The sequence below is a fragment of the Leucoraja erinacea genome, chromosome 27 (assembly GCF_028641065.1).
Source record: "Leucoraja erinacea ecotype New England chromosome 27, Leri_hhj_1, whole genome shotgun sequence".
Taxonomy (NCBI): domain Eukaryota; kingdom Metazoa; phylum Chordata; class Chondrichthyes; order Rajiformes; family Rajidae; genus Leucoraja; species Leucoraja erinaceus.
Genome location: NC_073403.1, coordinates 22,903,457 through 22,922,310, shown reverse-complemented (window position 1 = coordinate 22,922,310; position 18,854 = coordinate 22,903,457). Strand labels below are relative to the sequence as shown.

General features: G+C 39.9%; 1 protein-coding gene across 1 annotated transcript in view; it reads right to left on the bottom strand.

The window, feature by feature from the left end:
• Nucleotides 1–2,565: 2,565 nt before the first annotated feature.
• Nucleotides 2,566–18,854, bottom strand: part of LOC129710353 (glucocorticoid-induced transcript 1 protein-like) — a 47,422-nt gene continuing 31,133 nt past the window's right edge. Inside the window, exons 4-8 of the mRNA XM_055657293.1 lie at nucleotides 16,688–16,804; nucleotides 15,849–15,992; nucleotides 13,163–13,382; nucleotides 8,613–8,733; nucleotides 2,566–6,904 (exon numbers count right to left, since the gene is read on the bottom strand). Of these exons, the coding sequence (XP_055513268.1) occupies nucleotides 6,544–6,904; nucleotides 8,613–8,733; nucleotides 13,163–13,382; nucleotides 15,849–15,992; nucleotides 16,688–16,804 (963 nt within the window). The 3' untranslated portion in view covers nucleotides 2,566–6,543. The remainder of the gene's footprint in view (nucleotides 6,905–8,612; nucleotides 8,734–13,162; nucleotides 13,383–15,848; nucleotides 15,993–16,687; nucleotides 16,805–18,854) is intronic.

Here is an 18,854-nt window from a genome sequence, read left to right as displayed (position 1 = left end):
AGCCACTCAATTAGTAATAAAATGGAGGTGGTTAACTGAGAGCTGGAACTGGTTAAGTGGGGGGAAAAACATCTAACAGATGTTAATTCAGATGAAATATTCCATTCTATTGCAAATTTATGGCAGAGGAGATGGCCTTTCAGTCCATGAAAGTTAGAATAGTTAGAATTCAACTACTGCAGCAATATTTCCTCAGACATTGGGAATTAAATTTGAAAGCTATTTCCTTGAAATATTAAGTGGCTGAATAATATTAGTCAAAAGAACCAGTCATTCAAAGCATATATTCCTGCTCCTACTGATTTAGGCAGTAACACCTCAACCCGAGGGCCTGTTATTTAAGTTTTCACTTGAGAAAACATGACTAAAATTGGCAGAAAAACTTTTAAATCACTATCACCTCGACTGTAGAATTGTTATCTTTTTTTTGTCAGCTCAAGAACCAAACTGAAGACAGTTTGCAAGGCTCTAGGTCATTGTCTATCTTGAATGACAAACAGTGGTCACAGGTAATAGACTATTACATCTTTGTAATGTTGGCAGCATAAGATTAAAAACCTCAATGCAAAAGGTCAATGAAAATGTACATGCATTGAAATGTTAGAATTTGTAATAAAAAGGACCCAAAGATTTCAGAAAACACATTGGCACTCTCTCAAACCAGCAGAGCCAATTCAACTACATTTTGCATCTACAAAGTGCTTTGAGGAATGAAATCTACTTAAAGTTGTAAAAAAACAATAATCTTCAGCACGCAAGAGATGCAAATGCTGGTAGTTGGAGCACAAATAAATTGCTGGAGGAACTGAGTGGGCCAGGCAACATCTGTGGAGGTAAATAAGACAGTCGACATTTCAGGTCAAGGCTCTCTCTACACCAACGACTGCACCTCCACAGGCACCCGTCAAGCTTCTCAAGTTTGCGGACGACACAACCCTGATTGGACTGATCCAGGATGGGGAGGAATCTGCCTACAGACAGGAAGTGTCACAGCTGGCGTCCTGGTGCCATCGCAACAACCTAGAGCTCAATGCTCTTAAGACAGTGGAACTGATTGTAGACTTTAGGAGAGCTCCACCTCCCCTCACCCCACTCACCGTCAACAACACCGCAGTCACATCTGTGGAGTATTTTAAGTTCCTGGGAACCATCATCTCCAAGGACCTTAAGTGGGGGGCTACCATCGACTCCACAGTCAAAAAGGCACAACAGAGGATGTACTTCCTGCGGCAGCTGAGGAAGCACAATCTGCCACAGGCAATGATGGTCCAATTCTACACGGCCATCGTAGAGTCTGTTCTCAACTTCTCCATCATGGTCTGGTTTGGCTCAGCCACCAAGCACGACACCTGGAGGCTGCAACGAATCGCCCGATCAGCAAAGAAGATTATTGGCTGCAACCTTCCCTCCATTGATGAACTGTACACTGCAAGGGCCAGGAAGCGAGTGGGCAAGATCATCTCTGACCCCTCTCACCCTGGTCACAAACTCTTTGAATCACTTCCCTCTGGAAGGCTTCTCCGGACTGTCAAAGCTGCCACAGCCAGACATAAAAACTGTTTTTATCCACGAGTAGTTGCTCTACTCAACAGCCAAAAATCTGTAGCCTCCCTTTGATCTGGTATTTTGTTGGTTCACATGCTTGATCAATGGTGTTTTATCATTAATGTTTTATTATTATTAATGTTTAGTGTTTTCTGAGTCATTTGTAACTGTTACTGTATGTCATGTTGTTACTTGTGAGCGGAGCACCAAGGCAAATTCCTTGTATGTGAATACTTGGCCAATAAACTTACTTACTTAATCCAGGCTGGTAGTGTTGAATTGCCAAATTTTCCAATTTATTTTGTCCTTTCTGATAAATATCATGTTTTTAAATCATATTTTTCAAGTGAAAAATGAACACAAGAAACTTTCCAATGATCCTGGTCATTTTAAATGAAGCGCTGGCATACTGTATCACACTGTGACTAATCTATCGTTTAGTAGCACTATAGATTATTGGAAACATTTGTTGCTTAACATGCTGGCAATCAGGCACCTGCTCAAAAGCAGAATAAAATGACGGCAAGCAGAAGGACAAAGGATGCAACAGAAAAGAAAAAGACTGCATATAATAGAGAACTTTAGATCACCCCCCAGACCACGTAGCTCAAAATGTGCAGCATGTTAAACAATGATCTTCCCCCTACTACTTGCATAGAATGATGGGCTTGCCGTTGAAGATGAGAACCCAGATGTTAGGTCCTAGTTAGGATATCCAACATGTATACCTCTGCCTCAGCAACATGTTTCACATATAAACATTTGAAGGCTTTTCACTGGAGAGTTAATAAGCTCAGATACACAGTAGAAATGAGTTTAGGTTGATTGCGCAAAATATTTGTGCAGGTTATTAGATCAAATAACTATGCAAAAGTCCAAATTGGAAAATGCTGGAATGTTTTTCCTCTTATGTATGGCTATAGACATCAGTACACTATTTTATTTTCATTCCGTGATACTAAATAATTAAAGTGTTACACCAGTTCATAATCTCCTTTATGTACAACACAAAGGTGTCTGCAGTGGAAATTGGCACTTTTATTGGTATTTTCTGAAACTGAACCTACTTAAAAAAAAAACACACACACAAATCCACAAGCTAATGTGGCATACATTTGTCCAAGCTTAATGTTTGAAACATATGTACAATGTCAACCAAACCCTCAATAGTGTCAATAAAACAAAATAAATTCTACAAAGATTTGCTTCCAGGCCAATTCAATCCTTTCAATACAAATCTGGTGTTTCATTAACCATTTTGGCCAGCAATTTCCTTCACTCGTAAACATTCATGTGGTATCAGTTATCTGCCATCATCCTAACAGAGGTTATTCTGATCAACAAATACACTACAAATAGAAAACACAACACAAATAGAATTCTTTAGATATTCTTACTTTGTTTCCTAAGGTGGATAGACATTTCAACAACATATAACAGAAGGAAAAAGGTAGTGTTTTTATGGCAGAGTAATGTTATGCTACAATGCCTGCCTTTATATACTTCATTCAACTTAGCTATTTACAAGGATCATACAGATAATTGCTTTGAAAAAAGTAACTGCTCAATTCCCTTGGAAAGTATATGTAGAGATATTTGCAAGGTTTCTCCCCACCCCCCTAAGAGGGGCAAAACAGCAAGTGATCCGATTCAGATTTTAAAGTCAGCTGTAAACTAAATCAAAATTAAGTGTAATTCGAGATTAAAGCAAGGAGAGAGAAAATAGTTTGTGTTTGCAGCTGTCAATGACTTGGTTTCAAAAACTACAAGCCCATGTAACACTGCTACAGTACTGAATTTCTACCACCAGAAGGTGCTGATGCCCCAAAAGCATGTTTGCCCACATCCTGGTAGCTGCCAAGCAATTTACTCAAATTTCACTAGTCCTGATTCAAAGTCTCACTTGACTACAAATCTGCAACATTTTTAAATACCAACTTGGGAGTGTCATTACCAACCCAATGCCCAAAAATAACAGGGTGGGGGAAAATAGAGAGAACTGCCTTAATAGAGATACTATCTCACTGACTACAATACAAACGTTTCCAGATAAATATATTTTTAATGTTGAGGAACTGGGGAAGTAAATCCTATTCCTCAATCATCCCGGAACTCCCTAGATGGCAGCACTCAAGCCAAATTCCAAGACACTGGTTGCTGCAATGCAAGGCAGCAGCATCCCACTGAGATAGGTAGCAAATACTGACCTATAAACAGCACACAAATTATTAAATGAATTAAAGACAGTAGACCCAACACAACAACCACAAAAATTTGTTTACAGAGGTGCTGTTGCTAAGCTGAATCCAAGCCCAGTAACAAAATAAACACCAAGATATTTTCCTCACCATTTCAGAAGACACAAATCCTATCACCCAATTAATTCCATGAATAAACTTTGAAATCTGTTCAAACTAGTTTCCTTTGCAGATGTTATGTAGGGAACACTATAGCATCAGGGCACATAAGGCTACATAATAAATTAAAATGGAACATGAATGACATGTGTAGACAGAACTATATTTAAGAGTTACACAATATTTTACTTTTGCCTATGCAGACAGAGCTAAACACACAAGATAAATTTCAAACCCCCCAAAAATAGCTATCTAGACATTTCCTTCACTGCAAGGATAATTACATTTCACTCTTACCATTATTACAGGACTGTTTTACACTGGTAGTCTCCTTAAATGGTACAGAATGGCATACTACAAAATCTGAATTGTGAAAGTCAAGTTTGTGGTGGTAGAAAGACACCGAGTAATATACAGGTAAGAATGCAGCTCCAAGTACAGAGTTAATAATTGCACTGCACTATCCAGTGTATCAAGCCTCTTTCAAAGCAGTTTTGAAGATCATTAGACCTATATTGCAGTCTACCGTTTCATCATGGACATGGAAGAGAAACAAAAGGTTGCCAAACCAAAAATGCAAACACATTGTCCATGCCCCTGACAATTCCTTTGGGCAATCCATTCTAAATTTGTTCCAGAAGCCATATTTAACCACACAATCTTCAGATTGAGACACCAAGAGTTGAAAAGCTGTTGCTCTTATTTTCACAGGCTCTGTATCAGAATATACCTGTAAATTAAACTGGAATGCAGAGGAATTAAGCAGTTTTTTTATTTAATCTGTACACTTTGCTTTTAAGCTAGGTTTCATTTTTTTAATACCCAAGTTAGACCTTAAATGAAGCTAGCCCTTTAAATGGGTACATCAACTGTTTAAATAAATACCGAAAAAAAACTACATCTGTATATTTAAGCCCGGATTTATATTAGAAGTAAAATTAAAAATACAATTCAGTATAAAACACATTTGAAACAGTGATAACGAGAAAGTAAATTTAAATACAAGTACTGTCAAACATAACTGGTGCAAATAGACCTTGTGTTCGCCGATTCTCTCTTCTCTCCTCACCCTGCCTCAAAGCTTTTGCAATATTTGCAAGATGGTGCAATCAAATTGTTGAATTAAGCCATTATTTTCAGTCTGATTCTAAATAGTGGCATGGACATTTTTTCATTGAATTCATAGATGTACGTGGCTGTTAATATTTTAATACTACTGTAGAGAAATTCCTTTATGCTATTCAAAAATAGAATTTCATGACAATTTAACTTTTCAATGGATACATTTAGAATTGTTAACTGGAGAAAAAAAAATCCTACCCAAGGCATAGGCAAACTCCAGCCCAGAGCAAACTAGAGAAATTTGAAGTATACAAAGGGGACAATAAGTGTATTCTGCTATGTAAAATACAATAGCAAAGTTCAATATACACAAAAATATTTGGGTCAACAGACTTAATCTTATGCTAGTTGAGTGTAACCAAACCCAATCCTAGGTATGAAATTGTTTAACAATTTTTAATTAGTCTAATCACTTTCTACACAGTTAATTTATCAATTCTCAATATTTCAATTGTTACCTTGATTGACTTAGTTGATTTTAAAATACCCTTCTACTCCTTCACAGCAAGTCAGATCATTTTGTGGCAATTCATTTTCAGTCCCAATTAAAAGTAATTGGAAGTGATCATTTTGCTCAATACTGAATAAACACATTTCAATTCCCCCGTGACATCCCTATTAGTGGCCTTAAGTTGTGCCACTATACCTTTATCTATGTAGAGATAATAAAGCTTCGAAGCAGATCAAACATCATTCAGTTCACTTTCTTTGTTGAGCTTATACAAGTGTGTGATTGACAGGAAATATGCACTCGCTGCTAGAGTTCACTCCTATTCCAGTATTTCACTGTCCAATAGTTCCGTCAAGTGGTCTTTGTGCATCGATTATACTCAGACTATATTTTACAGCCTTTAAAATAACAGCAGTGCCCTACACTTCATAAAAAATGCAAACCGAATGCTTTCCGTATAGAGCAAGGTTATCCAAGGAAAAAAGGTTCCAATGTGCATCTTTCAATATATAAACAATTTTATTTTCTAAATACTGTAGCAGTCTTGCACACAAGGTATTATACAAGGTTAAAAGCTGACTGAAAAAGTACTCCATCAAAATTACCAGATAGTGGCCAACAATTAGAATGTCCTATGACTTTATACTTTTCCTCAGCTTAAACTTGTGGGGCTTACTGTGACAGCACTGGCAACATTTCACCTTTGACCAAGGAGCAAAATGTACTGTCATTTAAAAGGTGCAGGATAAGACTAGCAGGCATCTCCAAATTTGTCACAATACACTCCAACATATATAATGCATATATGTCAAGAATTTGTATTCACACAAACAGATATTTGGTGCCTTGTTAATTAATTAACTGCTTTCAGCATAAACGTTTACGGACAAGTTCCAATGATGCTTTGCCAAAATTTCCACTAACTGGCCTGTTAACATATGAAACTTAAACCTGCAGTCAGAAAACAATGCATCAACAGCTAGCACAGGCACATTCTCTAGTATTTAATCAAACTTTTGTTGGGTGTAAAGTTCCAGTCAGCTATTTACCTTTTACAGATTTACAAGTTTAAATTATTAATGAGCTCTGAAAAAAGGCACCTTCTTCTGTCTGAACAAGTTTCCAAGGATCAAACTGTAGAGGTTGTTCCTTAGAAAGCTCAGCAAAGTCTGTGCTCCCTGAATTCTCCATCGGTTGCTGGAATGAGACCTGAGTTGTCGACTGGCAAGAAGTCAAAGTGCTCGAAGATACCCCTGCGCTGGAAGGGGTCGTAGAAATCGATGCTGGTAAGTGCCTCAATATCAAGTCAACAGTTGGTAAGAGAGGCTTAAGGATATGGACTGGGCAGAAGGCAGAGCCAGTGGGATTGAAATTAACCTTGTTTTTATCAGGACACGAGTATAGCAAAGCCTGTTCAAAGGAAATGGCCCTGGGGAGGGAAAAAAGAGAGATTAATTCTCAATCATTTAATTGAGTAAGCATTTTAATCTAGACTGTACACTGTGGTTTCAAGGCAGCATCCAATTTAATTATCACTACCGTGCTTGCATACCAACATGACAAATCGTAATATCAAATCTATTATAATAGATTTTTTTATAACAGTTTACCTTCAGGATTTAATTTATGTTGCAACTGGATTGCTGAAACTTCATAAATAAGTATCACAGCAGTACCTCTGCTTTCATAGATCTGCAGTCTTACATTTTCAGTTGAAGTTGCAATTTTACCGTTTTATTTCACTTAAATTCACTCGTAAAAGAATTAAATGAGCACGTTTGTTCATTTGTGCCGCTTCACTACTTCATTGGAAATTGATGCCAGGAAGATTTTACTTGATTTGATTACTTCAAAGCATTGCTTTTTCCAAACATAAAGATTCCCACAAGGTTTGATGCAGAATATTTAGGAATATTCAATATACAGATTACTTGCCCAGATTTTGAACAATTTACCCTCTGAGAATATTGTCTGCTATATGACACTGAATAGCATGTAAACACTTGCATATCTAAATCTAACGAATCCAGCCTTTCTATTCAAGCTGCTGTAAAATGCATTGGTCACAGTGACCGTTCTGCTACAATGTACACCTTGTTACAGCAAGCTATTGAATTTGGAATTCAATCAGCTTGTCGTCCCATGTATTCTGCACACTAGATTTTATTTGTTTATTCATGTTCTAGTGAAATATTAATTCCCATTATAAATCTGCAGATGAAGAGGTAGAGGTGTGCAATAATTGGCATTCAATATGGTTGAATTGTTTCTTTATGCAGTAGCAGGATTTTAGGATCATTCGAGAGAAAACCTGACACTAGCAGGGGCAAATAGGACAAGGCCCACAACATTGAATCGAAAGTTCAGTTTTTCAATTTTGCCTAAATTTCAATCCATTGCCAACTACATTTAACAAACAGAATGAAGCTTCATTCTAGCATCACTGTAAAAGTTAGGCAAACACTAATGAGAAAGGAGAGATCACAACAATTTTATGCCTCAAAATAGGTTACACAGGCTTCAACCTTGCATGGATGGAGAAGCTGCACTTATCAATATTGGACGAGAATGCCTTTGGAGAGTGACAGAGTTACACCTGTATATTAATTAGGAAGGAAAAAGTTCTACACCTGATGCTACTACGCAGGGCTAAGAATCAAGAGATTCTTGGAATCAATGTAAATATGGGGGGAAATTGTGGTGGAGGGGGGGCAGCACCCATTTAATTGTTAAATCTGTAAGCACACTCAGATTTAGAGCCTTCAAGATGGCATAGATGGCTTGGGACTGACCTCCAACGCCCTCTGAGGTGCCACCGAGTGGTCACCATCTTACACTAATATTTAGTACGATTGTGCCTAATGTTTAGCACGATTGTAACTGAACTTTATCCAATTAGCAATCTTACTGTACTTGGGTACAGGCGCCAATAAAGTACCATTGAACCAGATTTAGTAATAGGCAGCAAGCCCATCAACTGATATCGTTGTTGCAGAAAGGTTGAGTGCAAAGTTGCTTTCAGTTTAGCTGCATAATGTTTGATTGGGAAATACCATCAAATTACTACAAAAAACACAAAGAGCTTTTGTGAAAAAAAGATTGTGCACTCAATTGATTTTTGTATAGATTTAACTTACGGAGTTTCTTCAAATGCAGTCACCCGCTCACAACCCTCGGGAGGCTCCCGCTTGAACATGTAGCTGTGGTTTGGTTTGGGAGAGGAAGCATATTTCAGGAGAGGAGAGCTTGTGCCACCATCTGTGTGTAAAAACAAAATGTGGAGGAACTGATTTAGCAAAGCAGATTTTTTGTGTAATCAAATGGTTATGAGAAATTTATGAATGTACATCTTAAAATCAATAGATGGCAAGCCACACCTGCAGCAAGAATTAATACACGATTACTTAATATACTTATACTTCGATTCGTACAATACAACAGACATTAAATGATCAGGTGGCTGTAAGGATGTTTTGATACCATCACAAAAATGAACCATGAATTCCATTCCAATACATGAGAAACAAACAAAATCAAATTCCAAGATTCAAGGAATATAGGATTCACCCAAATTGAGACAAATGCAATAAGCTTTAAATTAATGCGTATAATTATATAATGACCCTTTCTAGGCCAATGGAGGCCATTCAGCCCATCATGTTCACACTGGACCCAAGTAGACATCCCCATTGAGTCCTACTCTTATTTCTGCACTCCTGTAACTTACTGTCTTCACTTAGGTTGAAGCCAAAGCAAGTAAAATCAAATTTTTGCATGTTTTTCCAATTCCATGGTTGTGAAGAAGCACGTTAGCAAACTAGTGCTTTGGACAGTTAATGCACAGATAATTCTGGATTGAGATCCATTCACCCGCTTTTCAAATGGCGAAAACCCAGAAATGACTTTTGCACAATGTAAAAATAACATTAAAAGCAACCTAGGAATATCATGCACAAATTTACTACCACAGGAGTGTTAACAAGGAACTATAGACACAACAGAAGGACACAATTAAGATAAGATAAAAGAGCCAGTAAAGGGTTGGGAATCTGTTGCTTTTATTAAATAGTCAAGAGCGTAATTTTGGTATTGCATGCATTCAGAGAAACTTTGGCAACTTGCAAGGGAATTTCAGAAATGATTGATCCCTTGCAGGCATTGAGACAGCCATCTTAGTGATCAGAACACTTCAACACAATTACCTTTACAATTATTTGCATACAATCTTTAACTCTTGTAGCATAAAGATTGTCAAATGCCATGGAAAAATACAAAGAGTCCAATTTGTCAGTTTCTCCCCAGGTTACAAATGCTCAATTTATGGACAACCTAAATATGAGAGCTTTCCTAATATTTTTAAATTGAAAAGTCTGACATGCATACACATTCACTCTACGAACGGCAGAACTAATTTTCCTTGATGGCCGCACCATTGTGTCTGGCTGCCTGTCGTCGCTCGCCTCGACATCCGCATGATCTGCAGGTAGTCTTAGCCTACGAACGGCAAACACTCCTGAACATCCGAGCCTCTGTTGTCGACTTCATCCAAGGCCCTGGACAAAACTTCCTCCAAAGATCGCTCCTCGCTCAACTCCCGGTAGGTGCATGGGCCCAGCCTTAGTCATCGCCGCACGAACTGAGCCAGAAGGCGGAGTAAACACGCGGGTGCTCAGGAAAAGCTGAAGAATCTCGTCCACACTCACCCAACATCAGCCTACCTCGCCCAGCGCTGCGAAGCCGGACCTGGTCGGCCCTACTGCTCCATTCATCGGAGGTCCCTCAAGCTCAGGTATGCCTCTATCCGTTCAATCATCTCAGTCCCCGGTCTGTCGGCCCACGGGCTCCCAGCCAGGCCATCTGTGAAACGCAGCGGCGTGGTCTCCCTGAACTTCCGCCCGCTGGCATGGGAGCTGCTAACGGACCACAACGTACCTGCTGTCCCTGCTAAAATGGCCCTGATCAACACAAGATCCTTATCGAACAAAATCTTCATTCTCAACGACTTCTTCACCGCCCGTGGGTTGGACTTTTTACTGGTCACAGAAACCTGGCTTAATCCAAGTAAGCTTGCTCCACTCGTGGAACTATGTCCTGATAACTGTAACTTTTTCAGCCCGCCCAGGCTCGCCAGACGCGGTGGGGGCCTAGCCACTGTGTTTAAGAAACATTTCAACTGCCGCCTCCTGAACGCTGATCATTTCTCCAGTTTCGAAGTGCAACTATAGTAGGTCTAGTCTATCCCCTCTTAACTGTTCTTGTGTACCGCCCAGCAAAAATGCATAAGGACTTTATCACCCAATTTGCTGATCTTATCTCTCGCTTTGTCCAAATTCGACCGGGTCTCGATTCTTGGTGATTTTAACATTCACATCTGCTGTCCTAGTAAGCCTCTTGTGAGTGAATTTATGCACCTGGTAGAGTCATTCAATCTGACTCTACTTACCACTGGACCCACTCACAAGCTTGGCCATACTCTCGACCTGGTGCTATTGTCCAGTCTCCCAAATTGTAATATAGAAATTATTGATGCTCGTCTGTCATATCATAACACAATCATATTTGATGCATCTCTGCCTTCCTGTCCCTCAAAATCTCATCTCCCTGTCCGTGCTTGGCTCCACTATGAAACCTGCCCCCTTGACATTGTCCCCACTACCCTTCTGAAGGATGTCATTGCAATAGCTGGTCCCAGCATCCTCTGTATCAACAGTTTTCTGGCCACTGGCACTGTTCCAACCTGTTTCAAGCATGCGGTGGTCCAGCCCCTCCTGAAAAAACCCAATCTAGACCCCAACTTGCCTAGTAACTACAGACCTATTTCCAAACTGCCTTTCCTCTCAAAAGTCCTTGAAAAGGCGATTATAAATCAACTAATACCGTACCTACATCAAAATACCATCCTGGAAAGTTTCCAATCAGGTTTCAGGGCCCACTACAGCACAGAGTCTGCCATGTTGAAGGTACACAACGACCTGCTTCTCGCCATCGACTCCGGCGACTGTGCAATCCTGCTCCTTCTCAACCTCAGCACAGCATTTGATACAGTGGACCACGCCATCCTAATTGACAGTTTCCGGTACGGGGTTGGTGTTGATGACACTGCCCCGAGCTGGCCATTTCCTACCTCAGAAATAGGAGTTTCCCTACCAATATAGGCAATTATTTCTCTTCCCCAGCTAGCCTTTTCTGTGGGGTACCACAAGACTCCATCCTAGACCCCATTCTCTTCTCTCTGTACATGCTCCCCCTCGGCCAAGTCATTCAAAGGCATGGCATTTCTTTCACTGTTATGCAGATGACACACAGCTCTATCTCCCCCTGAAACCCAACAATCGGTCAAATTTAAACAGCCTCATGCACTGCTCGAGGACATAAAATGTTGGAGGGCACAGAACTTCCTCCAACTATACGAGAGCAAGTCTGAGGTCATCCTACTCGGCCCGTCCGACTCCATCAAAACGATAACAGGCAGCCTTGGAAGCCTAACCTCCTTAGTCAAATCGCACGTCAATAACCATGGCGTGATATTTGACTCCGCATTTAAGTTTGACAAGCAAGTCAACTCTGTGGTAAAAGCTAGTTTCTTCCAGCTTTGTACCACCGCTAAAATCAAACCATTCCTCCAATTCGACAACCTTGAAAAAAAATCATCCACACATTCATCTCCTCCCGCCATGATTACTGCAACTCCCTATACACTGGCATCAGCCAATCATACGTCTCGCCTGCAATTGGTTCAAAACGCAGCAGCGAGACTTCTGATGGGTACCCGTAAAAGGGACCACATCACCCCGATTCTGGCCTCGCTCCACTGGCTCCCAGTACGGTACAGAATCAACTTCAAGCTCCTCTTATTCATTTACAAAGCCCTTAACAGGCTTGCGCCCCCCCCCCCCCCCCCCCCCCCCCCCCCCATATATCAAAATCGTCTAACCCACCATTCTACCTCCAGGTCCCTCAGGTCGGGCAACTTGGGGCTACTGACTATCCCCCGGTCTAGGTTTAAGCTCAGAGGTGACCGTGCTTTTGCGGTTGCAGCACCTAGACTGTGGAACAGCATCCCTCTCCTCATCAGAACTGTCCCCTCCATCGACTCCTTTAAATCGAGGCTCATAACCTATTTCTACTCCCTAGCGTTTTTGAGGCCCTCTGAGGGGGCGCTGTAAACAGTTTATGTATGTATTGTTAAGTCAGTGTACCATTGTATGTAGCACATTAATAACTGATGTACAGCACTTTGGTCAACGCGAGCTGTTTTTAAATGTGCTATACAAATACATGGACTTGACATCTCTCCACACTTTTAGTAATTGTTCTTTATCAGTATTGTGCTTTTAATGTCATTCATTGCAACATTATGGAGCTATGGTTAGCAGAGCATGATTGTATCTTGAGTTGCAGACAAAATCGCCATGAATATTTGTAAAAAAGAGAATCAATTCATTATCCAAGCTTAAGAAAGAACTGCAGATGCTGGAAAAATCAAAAGTAGACAAAAAAGCTGGAGAAACTCAGCGGGTGAGGCAGCATCTATGGAGCAAAGGAATAGGCGATGTTTCGGGTTGAGACCCTTCTTCAGACAATCTTGGTCTGTATTACAATAGAGCTTTGTACAAAACCACTCATTTTTATGTCAGAAAACATTTGATCTATATATTGTAACATTATGTATCCATCATGGTCTTACCTTTATCTTGAATGAAAAATGCCACATCTTCAATGATACAAGGTCCCTCTTCCTGGATTCCATTTGGGTATGAAGGAGATGGGGATGGGGATGGATATGGAGAGGGACTGCTATGGCCACTGGTCTGTTCAAGAGGTACAGGAGAAAGGTCACTCTGAGAAATGCTGCTGGAACTCTGGGAAGGGAAGGGTGCCCTGTGCCCATCCGGTGCATCCATAATCTACAAAGTAGGAACAGGAAAGAGGATAAAGTGACGCGAAAAGTCCAAATCACAGCAAACAAATAAAACATATTAACCACTATTTCACAGATAAGTGCTGATTGAAAATATTAAACTTCAAATACACAGATAGTATACCACACTGTATTTTAATCATATCACAAGCCCCTGGGTTCACATGTTGCGAAAATTCACCTTTGAAATTAAAGCCACCGAAACAAACCACATGGTGATAACACATCTGCACAGCCACAAGACCCGCACAATAAAATGTTTTTTCTCCCCCACTGAAGGAACCAGCGGAATTACCCAATCTCCCCCCCCCCCCCCCCCCCCCCCCCCCAAAAGAAGATTCCAAACGATTTCTCACATAATTTTAATAAGACAGTAACGTATTGGGTGTTATCAAACTTCACCTGATATCTGGCATTGGAGTGGATGACCACAAGGACAGTGCCAAAGGCAATATTCTCTCCTTAAAATACTTCAGAAATAATTTAACTAACCACTTATCAAACTAGTTTATTAGATTGTGTGCATTATCTGTTGCCGATACTTCAGTTATAAAACATTGCAAAGTGCACAAAAGATAATTCTCAGCTTCACCTATTTCACAAAGGTCAACTGTCAACTTGAATAAGTGAATTTCATTGGCAATTGAATTAATTTTAATAGTGCCATTCAATCTTTGAAAACATGTCCAAGAACAGAAAGTGTTTCACAGCTAACAAAAGGTATTTTGGCAGCTTAATCACTATTGTAATAACTACTATCCCTGACAAGGATGAATTCTATAATTCCTACACATTTCTTTATGGCAATGAATTGAATTGCTATTACGTGCGCTCAAGATACAGTGGAACTCAAAACCTTGAATATCAAAAAGCAGGAACCAAGATGAATTAAAATTACAATCAGATGAGGCTGTTCACTTGGATTTGAGACCATTAATCATGGGGAATGCTAGCATGGACAAGGATGTGATATTTCCCACACATAATTCCCCAATATAATTCTGCAATAAATTCTCACACATTCACTATAGACTTCTAACAGGATTAATACATTGAACGGATTAATACATTGAATTGGAGGAACAGCACCTCATATTCCGCCTGGGTTGCTTGCGTCCAGATGGCATGAACATTGATTTCTCCCAATTTTGCTAGCCCTTGCGGTCTCCTCCCCTTCCTTAACCCTCGAGCTGTCTCCTCCCATCCCCCTGCCCTCCTCCTCTTCCCCTTTTCCTTCCATCTCCACCCCACCCCCCCATCAGTCTGAAGAAGGGTTTCGGCCCGAAACGTCACCCATTTCCTTTGCTCATGCTGCACCCGCTGAGTTTCTCCAGCATTTTTGTGTACCTTCGATCTTCCAGCATCTGCAGTTCCTTCTTGAACACTTAATACATTGAACGTTTGAGCTACTACTTTCCTACTACAAAGGCAATGGAAAATTCCACCAAGGACCAGGTTTGGACAGCTGGAGGCAGCCCGGGATTGGCAGATGCTGGTGGACGTGGACCAATGGCTTACAGTTCCATCAGAGATAGCCATCACCAACTTGAGGCCTGATCTTGTGCTCTGGTCAAACTCTCAGCGCATGGTGTATTTTGTGGAGCTCACAGCCCCTTGGGAGGATGCTGTGCAGGAAGCCTTCGAAAGAAAGAAACTGCGATATTACAGAGCTTGCAGCGGAGGCAGAACAGCGGGGCTGGAGAACTAAGATCTGCCCGGTAGAAGTTGGATGTCGAGGATTCGTGGCAACATCTACCTTAAGACTGATGAAGGACCTGGGGATCAGCGGACAAGCCCTACGCCAGGCCATCAAAGAAACATCACGGGTGGCAGAGCGGAGTAGCCAGTGGTTCTGGCTGAAGAGGAAAGACCCCATTTGGTCTCCCAAATAACCAACTAGACAGATGCAGAGGGGGGTGGTTCTGGGATGCCAGAATGCACCGCTGAGCCTACTGGAGACGTTGTGGGTTCAATCAGCGAAATGTCAATGAAAGTAGGTGCCCACTTGATAATCCAATGACATGTCTGCCTAGCCTTTCTCAACATCGGAGGAGCGTAGGTGAGTGCAGAAGGCTCCCATCACCATCGGGAGTAAATTGATATTTGTCACTTTGGACTTTTAACATCTAATCTGTGTATTTGTAAACTACTATCCTACTATCACTACGCAACTCATTTGAAGCCAACTTCTAAAATCACCATGCCCCATATTCAATAACGTGTGCAATTGGATGTATCGGCAACACTACATTATGGGGCTGAGGGGGGCAAGGGATTGGATCCCTACAAAAGGGTCTGCCTGTATTGGAATTTTCCATGACCTGCACATGGGTCAAGCAGCACAAAATGAAAAAGTGATTTACACTTTCTGTGAGGAGTAATTATTCAAGCAGCTGGAACACAGGAGTTGCCTATAAACAAACCATTCAAGCGATAGTTTAAATATACATACCCTCAGTAACTCTTTATCTCCAGGTTCTTTTATAAACATCCCTTCAATTTCTTGATTTATTGCTTCCAAGCTGTTCCTAAGTCGTGGAATTAACTTTGTGATTGCAAGGTTTGCTGGCAAAATCGGTACAAACTTGGAAGTTCCCTTTTGAAGATCAATGTAATGTAATTAAAAACAACAAAAATTCAATGAAAAAATAAATGTTTACAGTTTTAAAGAGCACACACCAATAGAATAATTAACTTATTTGCAGGCATTATTAACTTACTTATAGACAAATTTGAACTTTCGAAAAAATTCTCACAGGATAAACCTGTGTTTAATCATAGCTCCATAATCTAAATGATTCACAACTATGTTGAGATACTCAAAATAGTCCTGAATACAAGAGTATATCATATAAATATCATTAAATAAACCACAAAAAGGCAAAATATTGCTGGAATTATGTGGACTGATTGATGTGGAAACATTTCTAAAGATTACAGTAGGTAAATAGTAAATAGAAATGGGGTCTTCAATACACTTCTCCCTTATGCAATGCTTGTATATATATTTTTCTGAAAAGCAAACTAAAGATCTCCTGTATTTCAGTAATCAATATTCAAGACCAAGATCAGACAATTAAAACTGGCAGAATGCTTTGTTCCCCCCAATACACATTTTTAAGATGTTTGCAAATCAGTACGATTCAAACTGGAAAACCATATTTAAGGCATACAATTGGTCCCTTGTCTATGGAGATTGATCTAGGTTACAGTAGATTTAAATAAAACTTAGTTAAACTCTAAATCACTATCATACAGTCAAAGTCCATTTGACAAGGAATTGCATCTTACTTGCTGTACTAAACCCATGGCAGTATGATCTCCGTGCAGTGGCGACTGTCGTTCTTTGTCTCTGCCGTGCTGCTTGGTGAGTTTGGTGCGCTGGAGTTGCTGTCTGAGCTTTGCAATCTGGTGAGATGACACAAAGGAAAATATTAAAATTCTTAATTTCTTACTTTGTGTGGACACTCACCTGCTGAATATATTCAAAACAGAAAACAAATCCATTTTGAATATTAAATGGAACTAAGGAATACATTCAAGGAAAAAAGGAATTAAGATAGAGGACCAGTTATAATCGTATTGGTATACAGGAACCGAGACACAATTGGGAGACTTGGGAGAGGAAAATTAGGACAAAGCATGGCAGGTTAATAGGTGAACACATGCAAGGGGGGTTTGACAGGCAGATGGTTGGAACAAAGGTCAGAAGGTGCAAGAAAGACAGTTTGAAGAGTTGAAAATTGTGAAGCCAGAAAAAATGTAGTGGGGGTGGGGAGGAAGAGATATAGGTGGGAATCCAGGTGTGATTCAGAGTCTCCATAGACATGCGACCAATAATATGCCTTAAAATTGGTTCTCCAGTTTGGGTCATACTGTTCTTCTAAAGGGGCGGGAGGGGGTTGGTGTTAGAGGTAGCCTAAAATTGGAGAATTCAACGTACAGTAGGCAATATCATGAATACCAAATGCAGTATACAAGGTTAAAGGAGGTGCACATTAACCTGTCACACCTAGAAGAACAGCTGGGGTCCTTGGATGGAAGCAGGAAAAGGAGGAGGGAGAAGTGATGTCATTCTTTGCTTGTATTATGAAAGTCAACAAGCTGCTATGGATTTCACAGCTGTAGTATGTTGAAGCAATTATGTGATTATATTGGAACATACTTTAGCCAAATTTACTGGTTAGACTGCACAATCTGGGCAATTTTGACAAGTTTAACAACATGGTGATATATAACAACATTGAAATTCTACTTTAAAATACCATGTTCTATAAGACATTCAAGCTTAACTTTTCACTTTTTAAAGCTTGGCTTGTATGTGGCAAAACATTTCAAAAGGTAATGGCTAACAGGAACTCAATATTAATTTTTTTGTTGACGCATATTCAAAACGTACAAAAACAAATGTCATTGAAACTTTTGTATTTATGACAGATGATAAACTGGATTGAAGGGTGATGACAATGCAGAATAGGGAACATGCTGTCGTGCAAATACAATGAACCAGCTTGAAATGTTTAAAAACAAATTGACCCCTTTCAATTTGCCCTCGGGAATCCCACTTGATCTTCCCTCCAACAAGGTTTCCAAACAAGTTTTTAACATTGGAATTATAATTGCAAGCAGCAGGGCGACCACAAAGGGTTTTAATAAGAGCTTAACCAATCTTATCGCTCACTATAGTTTGTCCTTGTTCATAACAATAACAAAATAACCACAAATGTTTTCAGTTGAAGCTAAAAATTAAAAATCAGTGGAAATTTGCTGCATTCCATGTACATTGCATTTTATATGGTTCAAGAGTTTATAAACCATCAAAGTGCATTGAAGTACTTCTGAAAGATATTTGCTGTAGAAATGTGGTAGAGGAATCACATTCTCACAAGCCACCACAAGTGACCAGATAACAGCATTCTGATTGTGGATAAAATCTGGAATCCCACACCATGGAATTCCCATAATCATTTTCAAATAGTGTTATGAATATCTTGTTTCTAACCAAGAGGGCAGACAAGTTTCAGATGAAAGTTGGCACTCAACTGTGAGCAGTTCCTCTACACTGCGTTGAAGCCTCAGTGCCAATTACAGGCTCCAGCTTCTAAACTGGAGCTAGAGCCCACAATAAGATGGATCAAAAACCAGGCTGGCATTGCAAGGTCAAGGCTTTGATTTTAATTTGCATGCTAGTCAAATACATTTCCACTCCCATCACCAGACCTCAAAGATTAAGGTACATTGCTGTCTGCGAGTGGAAGGAATTGGAAATTTAAAAAAAATGCAAGTATTGGCCATTTGGACCTTCAGATTTTAAGAATCTGGATTCCCAATAGCTGTGCATCAATAACAACAATGACAAAACTCCAAAGCGTTTAGTGCACAATCAGAATATATGCAATAATTTATTCAATAATTTACCAATCTAAATATTACTTTGCTTTACTTTAAGATAATTTCA